This window comes from Suillus bovinus, assembly GCF_016758785.1.
Source record: "Suillus bovinus strain UH-Sbo-P2 chromosome Unknown EDB93scaffold_6, whole genome shotgun sequence".
Classification (NCBI taxonomy): Eukaryota; Fungi; Basidiomycota; class Agaricomycetes; order Boletales; family Suillaceae; genus Suillus; species Suillus bovinus.
The window spans coordinates 785705-804371 of NW_024542062.1; the positions used below are offsets into that span (position 1 = coordinate 785705).

Sequence of the window (18667 nt, forward strand, 5' to 3'; positions counted from 1 at the left end):
GCATCAAGCTTCATCCTGGAGTTCCTGCACAGGTTCAAACCAATATTTCGGGTCGCAAACCCTTCGTGTTGAGCCTTTGGGCCGGAATAGCCTGGTACAAATATTGTTACTATTTCTAAAAATCAGGTATCGCTCATCGATATATCGCTTTTTAAGCGATCTGAAGGTAAGCCTGCTTCATGCTCAGATAAACGTTGACTCATGTGCATTTTTAGATTATACATGGACTGATTGGACTCAGAAGAACAGCTTCTTTGTGCCGATGGGTGGTTTCATGCTTTATGCGGACGGTGAACCCTGCCATACACTACAGCATGACGACATTCTCAAACTGATACGTGACCGGTGTGTCGACATCCCTACCCTGACAGCAAAGCAGATCCACGATAAGAGCAAAGGCAATGCTGTATGGGAAGGGTTGATCATCCTTCGAGTGGCCTGATTTGTTGTGCAACGTTCAGTATGCTGCGGTTGATGTTTACGACTGAACAGGTAGCAGCGATTTCGATCGACGACGAGACGATTACTTTGAAGTTTGGGCTGACCCAACGTGCAGCGTGCGCCTGTACACTCAGGTATCAGTGCTCCGCAGTGGCAAAGGAATTGTGTTTCTGGAAAGAAAGGTACATGGCTTATTTGGCTATAATACCTGGCACATAGCGCAAATATCGCAATAATGTACGTGCACGCGTTATTATGACCTTTCCACTCAAATTCGACTGCGCCTACGCTGACAAACCGGAACACGCCACGAAAGTTGCCCTCTATATGCCCCAAACAAACCGTTCTTTAATTATATTTTGCATGCGTGTAACCGGTAGATATGATCCCCGTTATCGAAAGTTCTGGGTAAGTGGGAGATAGTGTAATAGTCTAGGGCGTGTGGGGCCATGTTGACTGAGGCTTCGAAGGCTGAGATAGATCAAGGGTGTCGATAGCGTAGTCGTATAGAATGTGATTTTGGCGGAAGAGTTGATAAGTGAGAGGGTACATTGTTGAGGATCTCAAGAACATCTCGTCTTCAGTATATACGCAAAAAGATTGAATTCAAAGTGCAGTGTCGAGTTGTGCCGCATACATAAAAATGAATGGAAACAATACATATCAATAAATTTAATCAACGTAGATCACAGAAATGAGTCCATAATTAAAGAAAGTAGACAGTCCATGATCGTACCGACAAAGAATACAGTAAATTGAAGACAATTTGTAGTTTGTACAGTAGAGGAAACCAGATCCAGTCTGTTGGATTTACTAGGATGTGCGGGACTCGGACTGTGGGCGGCGGCCTTCAACTTCTTGGGGAATAACTCCAGGTCGTAGGGGACAATGAAGGAGGTCGCTGTGTCGTTTGACGCGTCGTCGAGATATGGTCGTAGGGGACCTCTGACTCATCGAAGAGCTGATATGGTTGGCGCGTAGTATGTACTGGGCCTTCAACCTCGTGGATGGTATAACTCCATGTCGTAGGGGACAGCGAGGGAGGCCACTAGGTGTTGGGTCGTAGGGAACCTGACACCAGACGTGTTGTAAACGACGTGTCATTTATTTTCTGACACCATAATATCAGTAAGAGGAGTAAGAGTATAAGTAAGCCACTCACTATTCGCAGACGTCGTGTGGAGTTCAGCAGCTGGTAGCATGCCGATACTGTGGTCGCGTTAGGGTGTATTGTGTCTGACGTTTTGGCGACTGTGGGGACACTGGGGAGTTATCGTCAAGAATAGGAGGCTCCATATTTCGAAGTACGGTGTCGATAGCATTGTCGTGTAGGGTCTGTCGTAGTTGAAATTCTGAGGATCGATAGATTTGATGTTTCGGAATAGAGTGTTGGCAGAGTGGCGGCGCAAGTGTTGGTATCCGGAATTGTCGTCAGTGTTATCGTGTAACATGTGTTTCCATGGCTGAGAGGCATTGTCGTCAAGAGTATGAGCGTCTGATCTGTGCAGTAGAGCGTCAACTTGAATAGCGTGGTTGTTAAGAGTCAGCGCGTCTGATTTGTGCAGTAGAGCGTCGATAGCGTGGTTGCCGTCAAGAGCAAGTATGTTGATAGTGGAGTTTTCGTCGAGAGCAAGAGTTACGGTGTCGATAGCGTAGTTGTCGTTAAGAGCGAGAGTTTCTGATCGTTGCAGCAGAACGTCGATAGCGTGGTCGTGCAGATGTGGCCGAAGTTTTGATAAGCGAGAGGGAACATTGTCGAGAGAAAGAGCTACCATTTTTCGAACTAGGTCGTCGATAGCGTGGTCATGCACTACATTGCGTTGAGGCTGACATTTCGATGGTGGAGGGGAACCATTGTCGAGATGTGATCGAAGAGTTGATAAGTGGGAGGGTACATGGTCCAAAGAAAGAGGTGAGAGGTAAGAGGGTACATCGTCGAAGGATACATTGTCGAGAGATAGAATTGAAGTCAAGTGAGAGGGTACATGGTCTAGAGAAAGAGTTGAGAAATGAGAGGGTACATCGTCGAAGGATACATTGTCGAGAGAAGGAGACAGACAAGAAGGTACATCGGCGAGAGAAATAGTTGAAATGTGAGAGGGTACATTGTCGAGAGGAATAGTTGAAATATAAGACGGTACATCGTCGAGAGAAAGAGCTGCCATCCTTCTTATAAGAAGGTCGATAGTGTGAGAGTCGCATTGAGAGGGTACATCTGCGAGAGATATAGTTGAAATGTGAGAGGGTACATTGTCGAGAGAGATAGTTGAAACGTGAGAGGATACATCGTCGAGAGAAATGGTGATAAGGGTACATCGTCAAGAGAGTATGTTGAAATATGAGAGAGTACAGGGTCGAGAGAAAGAGCTGCCATTCTTCGGATTAGATTATTGATAGTGTGAGAGTCAGATGCGGCGTGCAAGATGTGTTCCCGTTCGTCGTCTGCAAGGCACTGTGTTGTAGCCTGACAGTCGTCCTATAGATTCAAACATTAGTCGACAGAATTCAGAGAAAATCTCGCCATTTCTTACCTGGCAGAAAGTGCTTTCGTCAGCAAGCCACTCGAGGTCGTCGTCGAAGACGTTCTTGTCCAAGTCACCATCGCGGGCTATAAACGTTGTGTTAGAATCAATTGTCGACAAGCCTCCGGCGGGGCCGTCAAAGGCAGGCTCAGTTGATTCAGTCACCGCACGCGACGAGGATGGCTGAGTTGGTGCCCCAAAAGTCTTGGTTGTTGAGGTAGAATCCAAAATGCTGTCGCCAGCAAAAGGTGCGTTGAGCTCGGCGGTATCGTCGGCGTCCTTATGAGCGGGGACGCCTTGGCGATCGTCGCTGAGGAATTGTTGCGCAGCTTTAGCGGTGGCTAGAAGGAGGACAGCTGTCGAGGAGCGGACAGTGGATGTAACAAGACTAATGGAGACCTTCTCTGATCTGGACACGACCTGAATAGTGCGGTCGACGACGATTTCTTTGAAGAAAGCGGCTGTAAGATAGCCTTGGAGAGCAACACGGGCGGCATGGGTCAAAGTAGTAGTAGAGATCATATTGGCGAATGAATGGAAAATCGTAAAGATATGCTGGCAGAGTGAAGGAATGATAATGGCGGAACTGACTGAGGGATATCAGTGCGACGACAAATACGAGGCATTTATACCTCAGACTTAAACCTTATTTGCACCAATAAACAGAGCCGATCGCTACGCGGCGCGTCAGTCACGTGTTTGAAAAATCAACATATATAAGTTCGGCGCATTGGTCAATAAATACTATATCCTCCCCGCCTGCTGCATAGCACTGGTAGAACGCAGTGTAAGGTATTATCAAGTGTGTATCAATGCCGCCAAAATCTGGTACACCAAAAGTGCATTATCAACAGGAAGCTGGATGTAGCTTGGTCAGACCGCCGCCCGTGCATGACCGTTACACCAAAATACTGAAAACATAGCTCTCAGTATCAGAGACGGTATATGCACTGATTATGGGAGCTCAGGTAAGCCGGCGTGCTTACACAGGATCGTGACTGAGAATGAGCGGGATCAACGTACCGCCGTTCCATAACCATGGCTAAAAGTATCTTCTCCCATGCCAGACTCGTTACGGGAAAGCGAAATTGAGTTTTGAAATTTCTGCGGCAAATGATTCAACACTTGATACAAGCTATATTATACTCCACCCACAGCAACCGCTTCTTGTAGTCATGGCGGTCCTGGCGAGGGATGTCAAGGTCAATATAAGTACACCACAATACCATCGGGTCTCCGACGCCGTCATGATATCATGATAGTGTATAATCAACTCGGCAATGGAAGCGCGACGCATTCTTTTCATTAGTGAGCTGTGCAATTGTTCAATAACTCGAAGAATCTCTGACAAACATAACTTACTAAGTCAGAGCGATGGACACAGGGTGCGCCAGCCAAAAGGTGATTGCTGGCAAACAAGTCTAAAATATAATAGGCTGAGGCTGTCAACAAGCTGAGAAAAAGTTGGGGTAGGAAGTAGAAGATGCGTCGACTTAACGACGAGCCGGAAGATATTGCCATGACGAGACAAACAATATTTGTTTATGCTCAACCCAACCTCTAAGCTCCTTGTAGATGCGCTCACGTATATGAAAGCTGCATACTTCGCCACATGGTAAATTGTTCATTCCGGGCCGTGCATCGTCAAGCTTCGGGAAACATAAACAGACAGACTATATTCCACCGGTTCCTAAAGACGTTGACAAGCTCCACAACATCGAGGTGATCACTGATGACACTGTTAGTCAACAAAAGATGTAGCGAGGCACAGGGCAAAATATTGTGGGACTTCTCCTTTCAGGACACCCTGAAGTCAGATTTTCTGATATGTAGACTCAGTGCATTCCCACAGCTGGAAGAAACGGAGGTGGTATGGCCGTTTCGTGATTGGAAGCAGCCGGCCCAAAGGAAAAGATGCATGTGAACAATATTTGCAAATCCGGGCCACTGGCTCACTGCGCAAAATGGTTTCAAAGATCTCCAATAAAAAATCCTTACACGATTTCTTAGAAACCGTGATTTGTGCGGGAAGTTACATCCAGGTCGAAACAAACAAGGAAAGGGCTTCAAAATATGTATATCAGTTCAACAGTACAGTTTAGTTGTGCGTGCTCACCGAGGATGCGATCATTACGATACGATGATTTGAGTAGAAAAAATAAAAAATTGCAGGAAGGATAGTATTCTGCATGTCACTGCACAACCTCTTATGGCGTCATAGCCAAGTGGTTACGGCGACAGATTAGAAATCTGTTCCTCTTTGAGGGCGTAGGTTCGAATCCTGCTGACGTCGGTCATCTTTTGCCGCCACTTGGTAGAGCCTTAGCAGTGTCTTGCTCATAATCATACAATGTTAATGAATTCACCATTCATTATGGTCACGGATGATACATAACGCGAGATGCTTATCGAGTCCTGACAAGACTGGAACCAAGCACGATGGCAATACATTATCCGCTGCGGGTCCGCCCATGTGAGACAAATTGTAGGAGGTTAGATTTATTTGTCGTGATACCTAGTGGGCTTAAGCCAGAATTCAGTGGAGCCGAGTGCAATAATTCTGCTGCTAGCGAACAAGATCTCTGTAGCTGGCTAATACGCATCGACACTCACAAAATCAGCCAACGAGATTATTGGCCCCACATGATGTTCCCAGCATTCCATGAACTAAGCTAAACAGGACTCTGACAATTCAATGATTATCACGCTTCGCGTGATGACAGGCGATCGGTTCCGCGATCACGGAAATCCGAGTCTTCCTAATTTTCTGTCTTCCGAGTTGGGGTCGACGGACTCGGAGAGCATGTGCTCTATGGTTTCTGAATGACCGCGGTGTTTGTACGGCATGCTATTTCGCTTTGACCAAATGTGACTGCTTCGGGCGCTCCGGGACTGATTCTTTCGGGCTCTTCTGTCAATGAGCTAACCGCTGGGTTGTGCAACGTGTATGGATAATTATTAATTTTGTCACGAGTACCCCATGAGGACGCTTTGATGCTTCTTTGGTCGGTAATGCGTGAAGTGACGTAGGGGCATACTATGACATCAATAATAAACACGCATAAGACCATATACTCAAGGAAAATAACCATACCGCAGGCACGCAAATATAGGAAGAAGTTCTGGTTGTATGAGCCGTAATTTTCAAGTTCACAAGGTGTCCGTCCGTCCCCGGTGTAGACTAGTAGGCCATCTTCTCGGTAATTAGCCTAGGTGTCGGGGTTGAAAACTCGCAAAGGCTCCACGCTGTCAACCCTGTCTGAGGAAGTAATTAACACAGTTCATCAAGTCACATTAGGAGGCGTTCCCTTCGAAGTTCGAACACACAATAAATTTGATGAGAAAGACCCATGTTTGGTTGGACCGTTCTGACTTCCAAAAATCATAGTCTAAACAAAAATTCTTTCATGAACTCGAGAAGACTCCGTTAGCGAGGAAAAGGTGATATCGGCAATAGCCTCACCTTACGTCGACCATGATTTTTCTCCGGATCAGACTTTGTCCCTAGAAGCTCACATAGAGTTGGATCGCTTCTGCAAACACGATCATGATCAGGGATGGGCCCTAGTAGGGAGCTAACCAAAATGTTTTGGCTCAGGAAGTTCTGTACAGACCAAAAGGGCATGCAAGTCAGAAGTTCAGGGGCAATTTTTTGTTTATTGTCCTGTGTGGCAAAGCCCTATGATGTGACCACCACTGTTCAGGGGCGCATACCGCTAGTCGATGTAGAACAAATAAGTTCAGTCTATCAATGAGTACCTGGCACCTATGCTGCGATGGATTGGACGTGCTCTATGAAAAAGGGCAATAAGGGGACAACAAGAAAAGAGTTCGATTGCCCACATATGTCAAGCTAAGCAGACAATTACAACCATTCCTTCAGTGATCCTGTTTAGGTGAAATGAGTCAGTGCCATGTATGGGAAATGAACAGGCTTGTGAAATCGATGTCGAAGCAGAACCGGTGCTGCGAGAAGTAGAAGTGATGGGACCGCAAGTGCAGCAATGAGATTGTAACCCATACAACATGCAACGATTTGAAACGAAAATCCTTAAATACAGGGTATATTGCTAATTGGTGTAGAAGAATTCTTGAACGTGGATGCCGAGCATAGGGGGAGAAACGAAGGGCCAATGGGAAAAGGGAGGAGGAAGAATAAGCCTGGGTATATGCCGAGCACACCCAGTTCAAATACTCCAGTCAGCAGCGTCTCGGTGAGATAATGTCAGCGCCATCCTCAACGCATTTATGACGTTAATTCGAGCGGGACGGAGGCTACAACGGCTTGTCAAAGGAAATAGCGATGCCGCGGTGACCTATGAACCGATGGGGTGCATAGAAGTGTATGATCGCCTCGGACCATACGGCTACCGCAACGTACAGATCAGCAAGAAGCCGCATCCGCCCAGAGCCCAATCGCCAAGATCGCACACCAAGATTCAAGATCATACAGCAGCACTCTCTTCCAACCACCCCCTCACATCCTTCTTATTCACCAATTTCAAAACCCTCATCCTCTCCTCCGGCGTGCGCTCGCGATACAAACGCATGACATAACCACAAACGCTCCACACGTCTTCCCAAGGCGCATCAAATAGGTCCCACCAGCAATGAGGTGGCGAAGAAGGTAGCGATATGCCGAGATGACGAGAAGTAAGGAGGATAGCTGCGCTGACTATCGTTGGGACTGCGTATAGCGCATAAACGGGTGTCTGCAGGCTACACTCCCATTAGAATGTGTTACCCAATAGCCACAAAAATCACTCACGCATCATTAAGGTACCCCCACGCCCTCGCACAAGCATCCTTCCGACTCGTCAACCCCAAAACGCGGAGATAGTTTATAAGCGTGCCATATGGCAGTACCACATGAACATTAAACCCCAATCGCTTCAGGATCTGCATCTCAGCTACAACTAGTGCATCTTTGAGATCGTAGAAGGTGTTTCCAAAGTAAGACATCGGTGCGTATTTGAATGTGTCCTTGTTTTGAGGCGAGGAGAGTGTGTGGGATGTGCGTTGGAGGAGGAGGTCGTAGACGTTTATGAGGTCGCGCATCCGGAGCGGGCACTCTTCGAGTTTGGATGCGAGGTATAGGGCTCCCATTCCGATGTCCTGTGTGATGAACCATGGATATTGGTTTTGATAGGATAAAAAGCAGAGGAACTCACACCGATACCGAACTGTTTCATGGAAGTTACATACCAGAAACGTTGGAACAGGATTTGAGCTGTGGCTACAGCGACTTGTTTTCTGTACAGAGGTTTCGTAATTGATTGACTGTAGACGCTTGCGCTAGGGTATGAAGACGTACTGTTTCAGTAATATCCCAGCTTCATGTATGAGCTTGCATCCGAATGCCCTCAAGTCCTCTTCTAGATCCGCAGGTAAACCATCCTCTCTAGAAGGGGTGCGTTCTATCTGAGATGTCGAAGCTAGTGGAACCAGATCGACATGCATGTCTGATGCTCCTCCCATGCGTTTGCACTAATGGCACAAGTACTGGTGCTAAGACTATGTGAATTCAATCTCCGCGGCAGTAAATACACACGACTCCAGAAACCACAAAATATCAGAATCATGCAACTCCCTATGAGCGGTCTACCTCCCAAACCAGAAATTAGCAGAACAGCAGGTAGCTGGCCTGAGCCTGCAGACGATAGGAGGTATGTAGGCCGGCCGATGGCAATGGCTGTAGCAGACCATTACCGTCCCCGACGCGACAACAGAGACAGAGACAGATCTGACCGCGACCGCGATCGAGACAGAGATAGAGAACGAGACAGAGACAGAAGCTATCACCCTCCCCGCTCACCACCACCACGTTCGCCTCGAGGAAGAGACACCTACACCTCACCTGCTCGAAACGATACTCACCGCGAGTACCACCACCGTGACGAGCGCTCAAGGGGAGAGAGAGGATGGGAGCCAGATAGAAGGACTTCAGACCGTAGGGATGACAGGGCTTGGACACGCGATGAGCATACAGGGAGGGGACGAGGGCGCGGGAGGGGTCGTGTTTCGCCGCGCAGAGGGAATATCTACCATGGTGGAGGATGCTGGCGAGGCCGCGATTCGGAGCGAGATAGGGATTATGGAGGGCGGGGAAGAAGTCGGGAGTATGACAGGAATCATCATGATAGACGAAGATTTGATGATAGGGAGAGATCGAGTATGCACAGAGCTCCGTATTCTCCACGTCAAGGTAACCCCAAAGCATGCTATACTATTGACTGTTCATGTTTGATTTTGTAGATTCAAATGAACGCCGTCGGGAGCACTACTCGCCTACAAGATCTCCTCGTCGTTCATATTCACCCAGACGGTACAGCAGACCGCCTTCTCCTGATGACAGCATCCGTCGAGATTCATCGAGATCTCCGGTGAAGCGCGAGCTAGAACGTTCTCCTCGTCCACCTTCAGTGCCTCGAAGTCGCTATTCAGACCACCACGGTGATGACAGGCGACGCGGGAGTCGGACTCCCAGTCCCCGTCCCTCAAAACGCTCCTTGTCTCGAGATGTCAAGTCCGAACCGATGCATGAAGAAATGCATCTTTCGACTTCCCCAGCACACTCCCAACGCTCGCTCCGCGCCACAGACTGAGAAACCAGCCACCAAGTCTGCCTCTCCACATGTCGAAGCTGAACTTAACGATGGCCTACACCTTAAAGTCGAGTCAGTCCTTGAAGACAGTCGCTCTCCAGCTTCAATCTCAAATGCCAAGGAGGAGCCCGCAGACCAAGATGGAGACTTCAAAATGCGTGACCGTTCCCCCGGTCCACCGAGCCACCCACCTTATCAAACCATCAAAACGCCACCAACTCCAGCGTCTCCCGCTACATCTTTCAAACACCCAATACCAGAAGAACCCTCGGGTGAAATGTCCAAACCCCTTACAGCGCCCTTCCTACCCCCCTTCACACGCCGGGAAACACTCAAAGAACGCCTAGGCCAAAAATATAAAGACGATGTAATTCTTATTTCGTTCCTATCATATCGCAACTAATACAACACAGCTATCGCAAATTGAAACCATCGAAGCTAGCCGTTCGCGCGCAGCATCCGAACAAGTGCAAAACTCGAAAGCCGTCCGCCGAGCACTGCATGAACTGGAAATGACAACTATAGATCTCCGTGCTGCTCAGATGCGACGCGAGCACGCGGAGAATCACCGGAAGAAAGCTGCGAGTGCGAATGGGTTTTTTGATTTTGAGGCAGAGTTTTCCGGTTCTGTGGCTCGTGCTCCGAGTACTAATAATCCCTAGACTACTTAGTATGACTAGCTGTGTAACGTAACGTAACTGGAAGGCTACTGTGCTGGCTGCCGGTGCGGATGCTAATAATAACTGCCTGATGCATCATCTTGTTGGAGATAGTGGAGTGCCCTTGCTTCTACACCGTGGTGGGCTGCGTTTGATCGTGGAGTGCACATACCTTGAAATGTATGTATTTTGAAAATGTGGCAGGGGATAATGCGACAGTAGTGGGAGGATTCGGTTGTTGGATGACGTGCTGAAGGCCGGACCATCTAGCATCAGGGACGCGCGCCATAACTTACGGAAATGAACGGTTGGCGGCGTCCACGTCGGAATGTGGCAGACGACTTGACATGATGTTGGCTGAAAAGCGGTAATTGTGTGGGGCCCATGATGGCATGAGGTGATCATATGCTACGATTCCACTATCTGAAAGGCTCAGATGACATGCTATGTAATAGTATACAATGTGGAGTTAATGCTGGTAATTATGAATCTAACTTGCGTGTGCTCTGGTGTGGAAGGAAACGTACTGTGCGAATTAAGCTGTGTTATAGAAGGGCGGCAAAATATGTGGCAAAGATCAGGTGGCGCTATACATAATCGGATGTATACATATACTCGCTGAGGGCAGGTTAGAACGGGGTTGAAGAGAGAAATCGAATAACTGACGAAAGGGGAAACCAGTGTGGAGGATAATGTTAATTTCAATGCCCCTAAGATGGGCGATCAGGCCGGGTGGCGGTATATACGTGAGAATGGCCCCGTGTATCGGTGTGATGGACACCGGCTGCCCAGCGTTGTAAATCAGCGTTACGGCGTTTTACACGCAAATGGTCATGGTGGTGGTCGTCATTGTGATCACGTTTCCGTTTGGAAGGTCTGTGTGTGTAGGGTGGGTGTGACAAGTCTTGGTCCGGATCAGGTAGATCGAATTTGAGAAAAGTAGGAGAGTGATATGGAAGTGGACGAGGAGCAAGCAGAGGAACGTCGCATACTACACGTATTGCGACTGGTTCTAGAGAAGGTGATAGATCGGTTGAGAAGGAAGAACATGTTTCAGAAGGGGACGGTGGAACTGAGAAGATGATATAATTAGGAGGTGAAATTGTTTGATTAAGAACAAGCTTACAGTAGGCATTGTGTTTGTCGAAAGTATTCCAAGGGAATAAGTCAGACCAGGAATGATCATCCAGAGGAAAGTTTGCCGATGACCAGCAATCAGGCGATACAAGTAAGGACATGATGGTGAGAGAGGGAGGGAGAGAAGGAAGGATGAGGCATGGGTCTTATATGGAGAGGTGAGACCTTCTGAACGCGATATAAGGGGGTTTCATCATTACATCAATTTGATATTCATATTTTAAAGTCCGATCAAGTACTCATATACTTGGTCCGTCGTAATCACTCACACAGCAAAATGTCGAGCAAATACCTGCCAGTCCGTTATTCTTACTACATTCGCCGCAATTCTCGTGGTTCCTTACCCGTCTACACTGACATACGTAACGGTGGAACGAGATATCTCGTTTCAATCCGGAACGTGCAAGGTCAACTCAATGCAAGTCTTTCTTTCCTTTTGTTTCATTTTTTTGACACCCCTTTAGTCTCTTGCCAACGATTTAAAACAATCCTTATTCAGCCACAACTCTCCAGAGGCTAGTCGATTAAAAGTGCAAGTCGTAGCACAAAGGCACCTTGTGATCTCAGGTGGACGTTGGAAAAATGACGTGATCAGTTGGCTCACATCCAAGGGATTCTGACTTGTATGTAGTCACATGTTTCGTCTACGTAGTACTAGTATTTACACGTCAGCTGCTTCCGACTCCGTTCCGTCCGGAATCGAGCGGATAATCTCAAAGATAAATCATCATCTTCTTATTTTTTTTTTGGTTCTTTCTTCAAAATGTCCACTACTCCTCAGCCAACACCCGTTGCAACAGCGCCAGCACCAGCACCAGCTGCCATCCCTCGATCAGCACAGCGTGATGCAGGAAATAGCAAGTTGGGAACATTTGGAGTGCGCCGCGTCTAATATCCCACAATCTGAATCCATTAATCAATCACTCTCAGGTCAAATCAGGCTTGGCTCAAATGCTCAAGGTACTCCACTCCCCAATACACACTTACCCTTTCTTATCTCCTCCAGGGAGGTGTCATCATGGATGTCATTAACCCGGAGCAGGTGCGAATTATCTTTTCTTACCCCTGACTTTTCACTCACCATGTCTCATTCCAGGCACGTATTGCCGAGGAGGCAGGGGCATGCGCTGTCATGGCACTAGAACGCGTTCCTGCAGATATTCGCAAAGAGGGGGGTGTTTCGCGCATGGTACGCCTTTCTTCCTCCTCCAAACATGTTTCATTGATCCATCTCCACCCCCCAGAGTGACCCCGCCATGATCAAGTCCATCGTGGACGCGGTAACCATTCCCGTAATGGCAAAAGTCCGTATCGGTCACTTTGTAGAAGCCCAGGCCAGTCTCTATTTTCATCCTTATCCCAACTCGCCTGATTACACTCCTTGGCACCGCCATCCTAGATCCTACAAGCCATCGGCATAGACTATATCGACGAGTCAGAAGTTCTCACTCCTGCAGACGACGAGCACCACATCAACAAGCACAATTTCAAAGTCCCCTTTGTATGCGGCGCCCGTAACCTTGGCGAGGCCCTTCGTCGCATCTCAGAAGGAGCTGCTTTCATCCGCACAAAAGGCGAGGCAGGCACAGGTAACGTTGTCGAGGCGGTTCGCCACCAGCGCTCAGTCATGAGCGAGATCAGAAAGGCTAGCGTCATGAACGAAGAAGAGCTGTATGCATATGCAAAAGAGATCCAGGCTCCGTTCCACCTCCTCAAGGAAACGGCCCGCCTAAAACGATTGCCGGTCGTCAATTTTGCTGCTGGAGGTATCGCCACGCCTGGTATGTCCACCGGCTGATGCTGTTGAGCGGGAAACTCACGTCTACGGATCTTAGCGGATGCAGCACTTATGATGCAGCTGGGTTGCGATGGAAGTGAGTCGTATTAAAACCTCATCGGTGTTGATCCTGATCAAAGCGGTTAATAGTTTTTGTTGGTTCGGGCATCTTCCACGTAGGTCCTTACTGACTTGTGGCTAATCTCTATTCACTATTTCTATTCATTCTCTTTCTAGTCTGGCGATCCGGCCAAACGGGCGCGAGCCATCGTGCAGGCGGTACTTTATCTCCTTCCACTGATCATATCATCTCAACTGACACGACGCATAAGGTGACTCATCACAACAATCCCAATATGCTCGCCGAGGTGGGATTCCCTATTTCATCATCTCTACGTGTTTCATTCTAAATCAAATCAGGTATCAGAAGATATCGGTGCTCCTATGGTCGGTCTCACGATGTAAGTTTCATCTTTATATTTACTTTTGTTGGAACGAATCTTAATGTTCATCATTCTTTAGTGACGAAAATCTGAAGGGGGGGAGACTCGCTTCCCGCGGGTGGTGAACAAAAACAAAAGCAAAGGAAGTAACTTCCACCTATGCGATTGTGATTGTGCGCGATAGACGTAAACTTATCGGTCTATGTATATGAAATAGATTGCGCATGCGCAAAATGTTCGCTTCCAATGTGTTTCTCCAAAAAAGGCCAGCACTGTGTATTTTGGGGTAGGTCTTATGTACGTACACCGAAAGTCTGTGAGTCGCGCATATGGCTAACCGATGGACATGCATCTGGTTTTGAAAGTCCGCCTGTGGAGACGAAGGCCTGACTCGCACCTTCGGAACTTCTCCACCGGCTCTCACCGTGCGTCTTGGCTGATACGCTTGGCCTTGGGTCGTCTTCTGTATCGCTTTACCATGTCAACCAAGACTCGAGAGAAAATTTCATGACAAAACAGTTTAACTTGTCGTTCTGCCGACGACGAACTCCGACTTTCGGCATCTGCCAATTTCACCAGGTGGTCGTAATTCCTCATGACTTGAAGTTATAATACGATGAAACGGTGCTATCACAAGCCACTCAACAGACGCCTGATACAGCTTTATTATTCATTATGGATGCCCCTCCTTGAAACCGGTCTAGACTTGTCACTTACGACGGATCTCTGACTCAATCTGAGGGCCCTATTTATCCAGGGCTGGCTACGATACGTGGTTGTTTACCTAAAGGTACGATTGCAGGCCCAGGAACTTGAAGCGATATTTGCGCAGGGAACAGCGGGAATTATTAGTTCATTGGTTTTCTTCAAACAATCAAACAAAACTGCTGTGCCTTCAAACATATTCAAATGCATCCGTTTGTGCTATTCATTTCATTCGTACCCATCATACTCATTCTGCGAGATCCAGAAACAAAACATCGCAGGCACAGGAACTCGAGACAATATATTTGCGCGGGAGCCTGAGAGAACACCAAGAAACGAGTCGAGTTCAAACACAAACTGCTACGCTATCTTACATTCAACTTATTTAAGTATTCATCCATACATGAAAGCGCTGTGCCAAGTATATCCTTTCACATGAAATTCATCTTCTTCGACAAATTGACGTGCTTGTCCTTGAAATTCTTCCTCCAGCGTTCAAGGTCGAAGGCATCGTCATTACTGGTGATGGTAGCAGCATCGAACCCCATGGCGGGATTGAAATGGAACGCGCCACGTGCACAGACGATCTGTTGAATAGTTAAAGTTAGTGTGGATGCCGGGCATGACAGGATGGGATGGGATACTTGCATCGGCGTCTTTGGGCGAGAAAAGGAACGCATCAGATGCATGTGCTGCGGATAGGTGTCTATCACTCACAATAAACAGGAGCCGGAATTGAGACGGAACGCGTCGCACGTGCGTAAGCGTGGCACAATGTAAACGCGAGCTCCTGCAGGCTAAAGAAAGGTGAGGGAGTATATGACAAATGTCAGGCTGCGGACTCACTCGTCTGTATTGTGCTTATAAACGTCATCCCTGAGCGTGATATAATGGCTCGGCCTGCTAGCTGTACAAGTAATCAGTGGTCGAAAAAAGTGTGAGTCATAGTAATGAACGAACTTCCGAGGAGACCACCGTGTGATTGCAAATAGAAGTCGCGCACTGCTGGATTGCCCACTCCCTGGTCTGCGACGAATCCTGCGGGACAGTTACCAGATTTGTCACCATCGCTCCTAGACACGCATTCATAAATCGAGTAGAAACGGAGGCAAATAGCCAAGCAACCTACCTGTTCTTTGGGAAGAACCGGACATGGTGTCTTGAGGAAACACAGTGGATGAGCGACGAAAGTGAATCACATAGAATAGATCGCAGACTTACCGTTTACCCACGACTATGAATGTAAGCTCGGGTTTCGGGCCTTTCACCCCTTTGTCCCGCCAGACGTCATCGATCGCCCCTAGTAGACACGGTGAAAACAAGAAATGGCCATCGCTGGACTAACTCACCTGTAATGTCCTCGATTTCCTCCTTTCCCGTGAGCGCGTATTCTCCTTCGGAAAGACCATCTCGGAAGAAAATGATGCGCACTGGGGCAGCCCTGTTACGCTCACCAAACTCGTAGATCGCGCGCTTGTAATAGTTGAACTGCGTGTACACATGACAGACGGAAAGAAAGAACTTACATATACCAATTTGCGTAACTCGTCGATTTTTTCTTGGCGGGGGTGTTGAACCGACATCATAGCTTCGTACCGTACAGCATACCGATCAAACGAATATACCAGAGATGCCACAGAGGGCTGGTTAATCGTGCCCGGTGCAGGATGCCCCACATCGGCACCTGGTGCAGGATGAACCAGCCTTCGATGAGTCTCCAGGGCCAAACAGAGACAATACATACCCATAACCATGAATGGAGCACTCGTGAGTTTCTCCAACGCGCCTGACCTTGGCAGTGAATTGACGCCTCCAAGTTTAGCGTTGATCCTATCGAACGAGTCAAGAGTGTGCATCGAGACAGATCAAAATTTGACGTACTTCATGCCTAGATTCGCACAGTATTGGTCATTAGCTCTCTCGATCTTGTTCTCTCGCTAGATGGAGAATATCATAACGGAGGTCACAAACAACGTGACATGACTCACGACACACTGTGTTGGGAACTAGGCAAGATGTGAGCATCATTCGGGCCGGTCAGGTAAGAGTACATACACCGGCGATAACGTCACCAAACGACTTGATAGCGTGATAGATGTCCGTTGAACTGGTCGGCAGGATGGCCAACACCATCTCCGGATCATTGCCTATCTTATTGCTGACGGCATGTTTGAGCGACCTCATGTCCTGATTAGAATGAGTCCATTGTCAGTGGTCGAATCAACAAGGCGCTCACGTTCACCACAGACGACGCGCCAGCACACGATTGACTTGCTGCTGGAGGGGATAGATCTGCCAAACAACGATCAGTAGCTAGAAATGAAATTCGACATCCTATTTACTCATTCCTAAGATGGATAGATTAGTTTGCGATACACAGAAGATAAAAAGACGAATGGCACCAAGTTTTCTGCATGCGTTTAGCAGAGTGTTGATAAACCTATTTATCGTTTGATCGCTGACCCTTGAGTAATTAAGAATCCCCCAGGACGATAGAGCCTTCGGCTCATGGAAATTCTGGTCAATCATATTCCACGAACCATTTCGCGGTTGCTGTAGGTCAAGAATCAAATCATTACGTGTCATGCATTCTGACATCCGAAACTTACAACAGGTCTACTAGTAGCAGGATTGCCATAATGTATTTTGGGCGTCGGAAGGACACGCCCGTTGATCGAGATAGGGTCTGGGGATACCGTGATCCCCGCGTCTTGCAAGAATGGCGAGTTCTGATAGTCTAGAGCCTGTACAAGCAGTTAATCATACGCATGCAAAGATGACTGTCTCATTTACAGATCGTTGGTCAGCTGTAATAGAATTGTTAATCCCAGCACTGATGAGCGCCAGGCGATCCTGTGGGTTCTTAGAAGAAAATTTTACCATCGACGGCGAGAATTCGGGAGGGAGTTTGCGTGTGTATCGTTGATCGGGGGCGATATTACACAACTCTGCCGGGATAACCTCGTCACGATCCTTCGATCCAACTTGAATGCCGATAATGTTCGGATAGTTTATTGGGCGACTCCAAGCTTTCATGAAATAGTCCTGCACTTGCTATGAGAGAAGCTGTCATGAATGTGATTTGTATCAAAACCTACCTTGACCGTGGTATTCTCGAACTCGAAGTTACCAGCATTGGGAACCAAGCCTCGAATCTTTTTCAGGCCCGGCCGGTGGACGAGGGTGACAGAGACGCCTTTGAAGAAATTCTTCAACTGCCGGAACTGCTGGGAATCTGGGCGAAGGTCCAGCGCACGAACATCGTGCTGCTTCAAAACAGCGAGTGCAGCGGCCTGAAAGCTACCCTGCTTAAACCTGAAATTTACGTGAGCGTTCATGTATGGCAATTGAGGCGGGCTTGCTTACATGACGGCTGTCGACACATCAATGTTCACCAAAACCTTCCCTATGGTAGGGCGAACACTCCTATTGTATGTTGGTCAAAGATACATCACCAGAGATGCTGAGGCTTACTGGAAGTATCCACGCCATAATTCTAAGCCTCCACCTAAGGGCTGTATGCCGGCGTCTTTAGTGAAGAATGCGCGCGTATTGTTCGGATATTTTCTGCGGAAAAAAATGAGCATTCCTACTCGAATACTGATAAAAGCCGCAAGCGAGACACACAAATTGGGTGCCTGGCGGATGATCAACTGTAGGACATTGATCGCTGTTAGAACCTGAGGAGTTTGCTTGGTCTGCTTTCCATCGATAAATGCCTGTAAACCACTATAATTCGATGGTAAGCGGAAAATGGGAAAAAACTCGCTGGATAGAATTACATACCTGAAGTCAATTGGATCAGCGGCGACCATTTTCAGGGATACCTGGACAATTCCGCGGGTTGGGGCGGATCCATCCGTCCTAGGTTTGTTAGACATATTGACCTCGAACTAACCAAAAGGAGATATTGATCAGTAGCTCCAACTCGAACACCTGACTCTTACGGTTTGAGAGTCTCTTCCAGACAACGGAAGCTCGCGGGGGGAGTACATGATGACGGCCCCGTCGAAAATACAGCGCGGTGTGAATAGGTTTGGATCGGTGTGGTTTTGGAGGCGTTCAAAGACTTCGATCCTCCTGCGAGGATTTCTTACGTCTCTCCCGCCACCGGAGATTGCTATATTCGGGTGAGGCGCCATCATTGGCCACTAGGGTACGTACAGGTACTCACCAACTATATGACGTTCAGCCATTGTGTCATTGTAATAATAGTGGAGCTTACCTTCATATTGATAATATCGGGTCCTCGTCGGCAGCTTCGAGATGACAAACGAGTTTGTCAGAACCTGCTGGGGTACGCCCTTGCCTCGAGTAGACATTTGAGTGAGTGATATTTAAGAAAATTTTCGATTGACTTGACTGGAGACTGAACGCA

At 47.8% G+C, this 18667-nt stretch overlaps 7 protein-coding genes and 1 non-coding gene across 8 annotated transcripts; 4 read left to right on the forward strand and 4 right to left on the reverse strand.

Moving 5' to 3' along the window:
• Positions 1-1465: 1465 nt before the first annotated feature.
• On the reverse strand, positions 1466-2607 carry EDB93DRAFT_1325807 (uncharacterized protein; the record flags this gene model as incomplete). Its single annotated transcript, XM_041455040.1, has 2 exons — positions 1466-1552; positions 1604-2607. A coding segment is annotated over one exon (946 nt), but the record flags the coding sequence as incomplete, so codon positions are not given.
• A 2567-nt stretch (positions 2608-5174) lies between these two features.
• Positions 5175-5256, forward strand: EDB93DRAFT_t23. The gene has a single exon. It is a non-coding gene; the product is annotated as a tRNA-Ser (tRNA).
• Positions 5257-7199: 1943 nt separating this feature from the next.
• Positions 7200-8494, reverse strand: EDB93DRAFT_747114 (cyclin-like protein). The gene is made up of 4 exons (XM_041457321.1): positions 8278-8494; positions 8135-8216; positions 7732-8078; positions 7200-7682 (listed from the first exon to the last, which is right to left on the reverse strand). The coding sequence occupies exons 1-4, from the start codon at positions 8439-8441 to the stop codon at positions 7409-7411; spliced, it is 867 nt and encodes a 288-aa protein (XP_041311878.1). The 5' UTR covers positions 8442-8494; the 3' UTR covers positions 7200-7408.
• A 49-nt stretch (positions 8495-8543) lies between these two features.
• Positions 8544-10230, forward strand: EDB93DRAFT_1100911 (uncharacterized protein; the record flags this gene model as incomplete). Its single annotated transcript, XM_041447052.1, has 5 exons — positions 8544-8633; positions 8665-9168; positions 9219-9323; positions 9387-9935; positions 9982-10230. 5 exons carry the CDS (start codon positions 8544-8546, stop codon positions 10228-10230), a joined length of 1497 nt encoding a protein of 498 aa, XP_041311879.1.
• Positions 10231-10937: 707 nt separating this feature from the next.
• EDB93DRAFT_1246629 (uncharacterized protein) lies at positions 10938-11465 on the reverse strand (the record flags this gene model as incomplete). The annotated part of the gene is made up of 2 exons (XM_041452479.1): positions 10938-11299; positions 11354-11465. 2 exons carry the CDS (start codon positions 11463-11465, stop codon positions 10938-10940), a joined length of 474 nt encoding a protein of 157 aa, XP_041311880.1.
• A 94-nt stretch (positions 11466-11559) lies between these two features.
• EDB93DRAFT_1123161 (ribosomal protein L49/IMG2) lies at positions 11560-12055 on the forward strand. Its single transcript, XM_041448633.1, has 2 exons — positions 11560-11782; positions 11829-12055. Exons 1-2 carry the CDS (start codon positions 11642-11644, stop codon positions 11982-11984), a joined length of 297 nt encoding a protein of 98 aa, XP_041311881.1. The 5' UTR covers positions 11560-11641; the 3' UTR covers positions 11985-12055.
• A 72-nt stretch (positions 12056-12127) lies between these two features.
• EDB93DRAFT_1077945 (vitamin B6 biosynthesis protein) lies at positions 12128-13709 on the forward strand (the record flags this gene model as incomplete). The annotated part of the gene is made up of 12 exons (XM_041445353.1): positions 12128-12241; positions 12295-12324; positions 12371-12406; positions 12461-12553; positions 12609-12702; positions 12774-13145; positions 13200-13238; positions 13292-13317; positions 13379-13420; positions 13474-13509; positions 13562-13602; positions 13664-13709. The coding sequence occupies 12 exons, from the start codon at positions 12128-12130 to the stop codon at positions 13707-13709; spliced, it is 969 nt and encodes a 322-aa protein (XP_041311882.1).
• A 1011-nt stretch (positions 13710-14720) lies between these two features.
• On the reverse strand, positions 14721-18485 carry EDB93DRAFT_1301291 (Piwi-domain-containing protein; the record flags this gene model as incomplete). The annotated part of the gene is made up of 24 exons (XM_041454688.1): positions 14721-14876; positions 14917-14945; positions 15007-15086; positions 15136-15196; positions 15250-15362; positions 15419-15448; positions 15511-15589; positions 15639-15762; positions 15816-15973; positions 16034-16119; positions 16171-16226; positions 16278-16295; positions 16345-16476; positions 16526-16581; positions 16632-16842; positions 16899-17033; positions 17083-17334; positions 17388-17604; positions 17656-17715; positions 17764-17856; positions 17917-18018; positions 18076-18182; positions 18237-18409; positions 18464-18485. The coding sequence occupies 24 exons, from the start codon at positions 18483-18485 to the stop codon at positions 14721-14723; spliced, it is 2550 nt and encodes an 849-aa protein (XP_041311883.1).
• Between the last annotated feature and the right edge of the window lie 182 nt (positions 18486-18667).

Coding starts and splice junctions, on each gene's coding strand:
- EDB93DRAFT_747114 (XM_041457321.1), bottom strand. CDS start 8,441: ATGGGAGGAGCATCAGACATGCATGTCGATCTGGTTCCACTAGCTTCG. Junction 8,079..8,134: donor TGAAACAGTTCGGTATCGGT/GTGAGTTCCTCT, acceptor TTCATCACACAG/GACATCGGAATGGGAGCCCT. Junction 7,683..7,731: donor TGGGGGTACCTTAATGATGC/GTGAGTGATTTT, acceptor ATGGGAGTGTAG/CCTGCAGACACCCGTTTATG.
- EDB93DRAFT_1123161 (XM_041448633.1), top strand. CDS start 11,642: ATGTCGAGCAAATACCTGCCAGTCCGTTATTCTTACTACATTCGCCGC. Junction 11,783..11,828: donor ACGTGCAAGGTCAACTCAAT/GCAAGTCTTTCT, acceptor ACACCCCTTTAG/TCTCTTGCCAACGATTTAAA.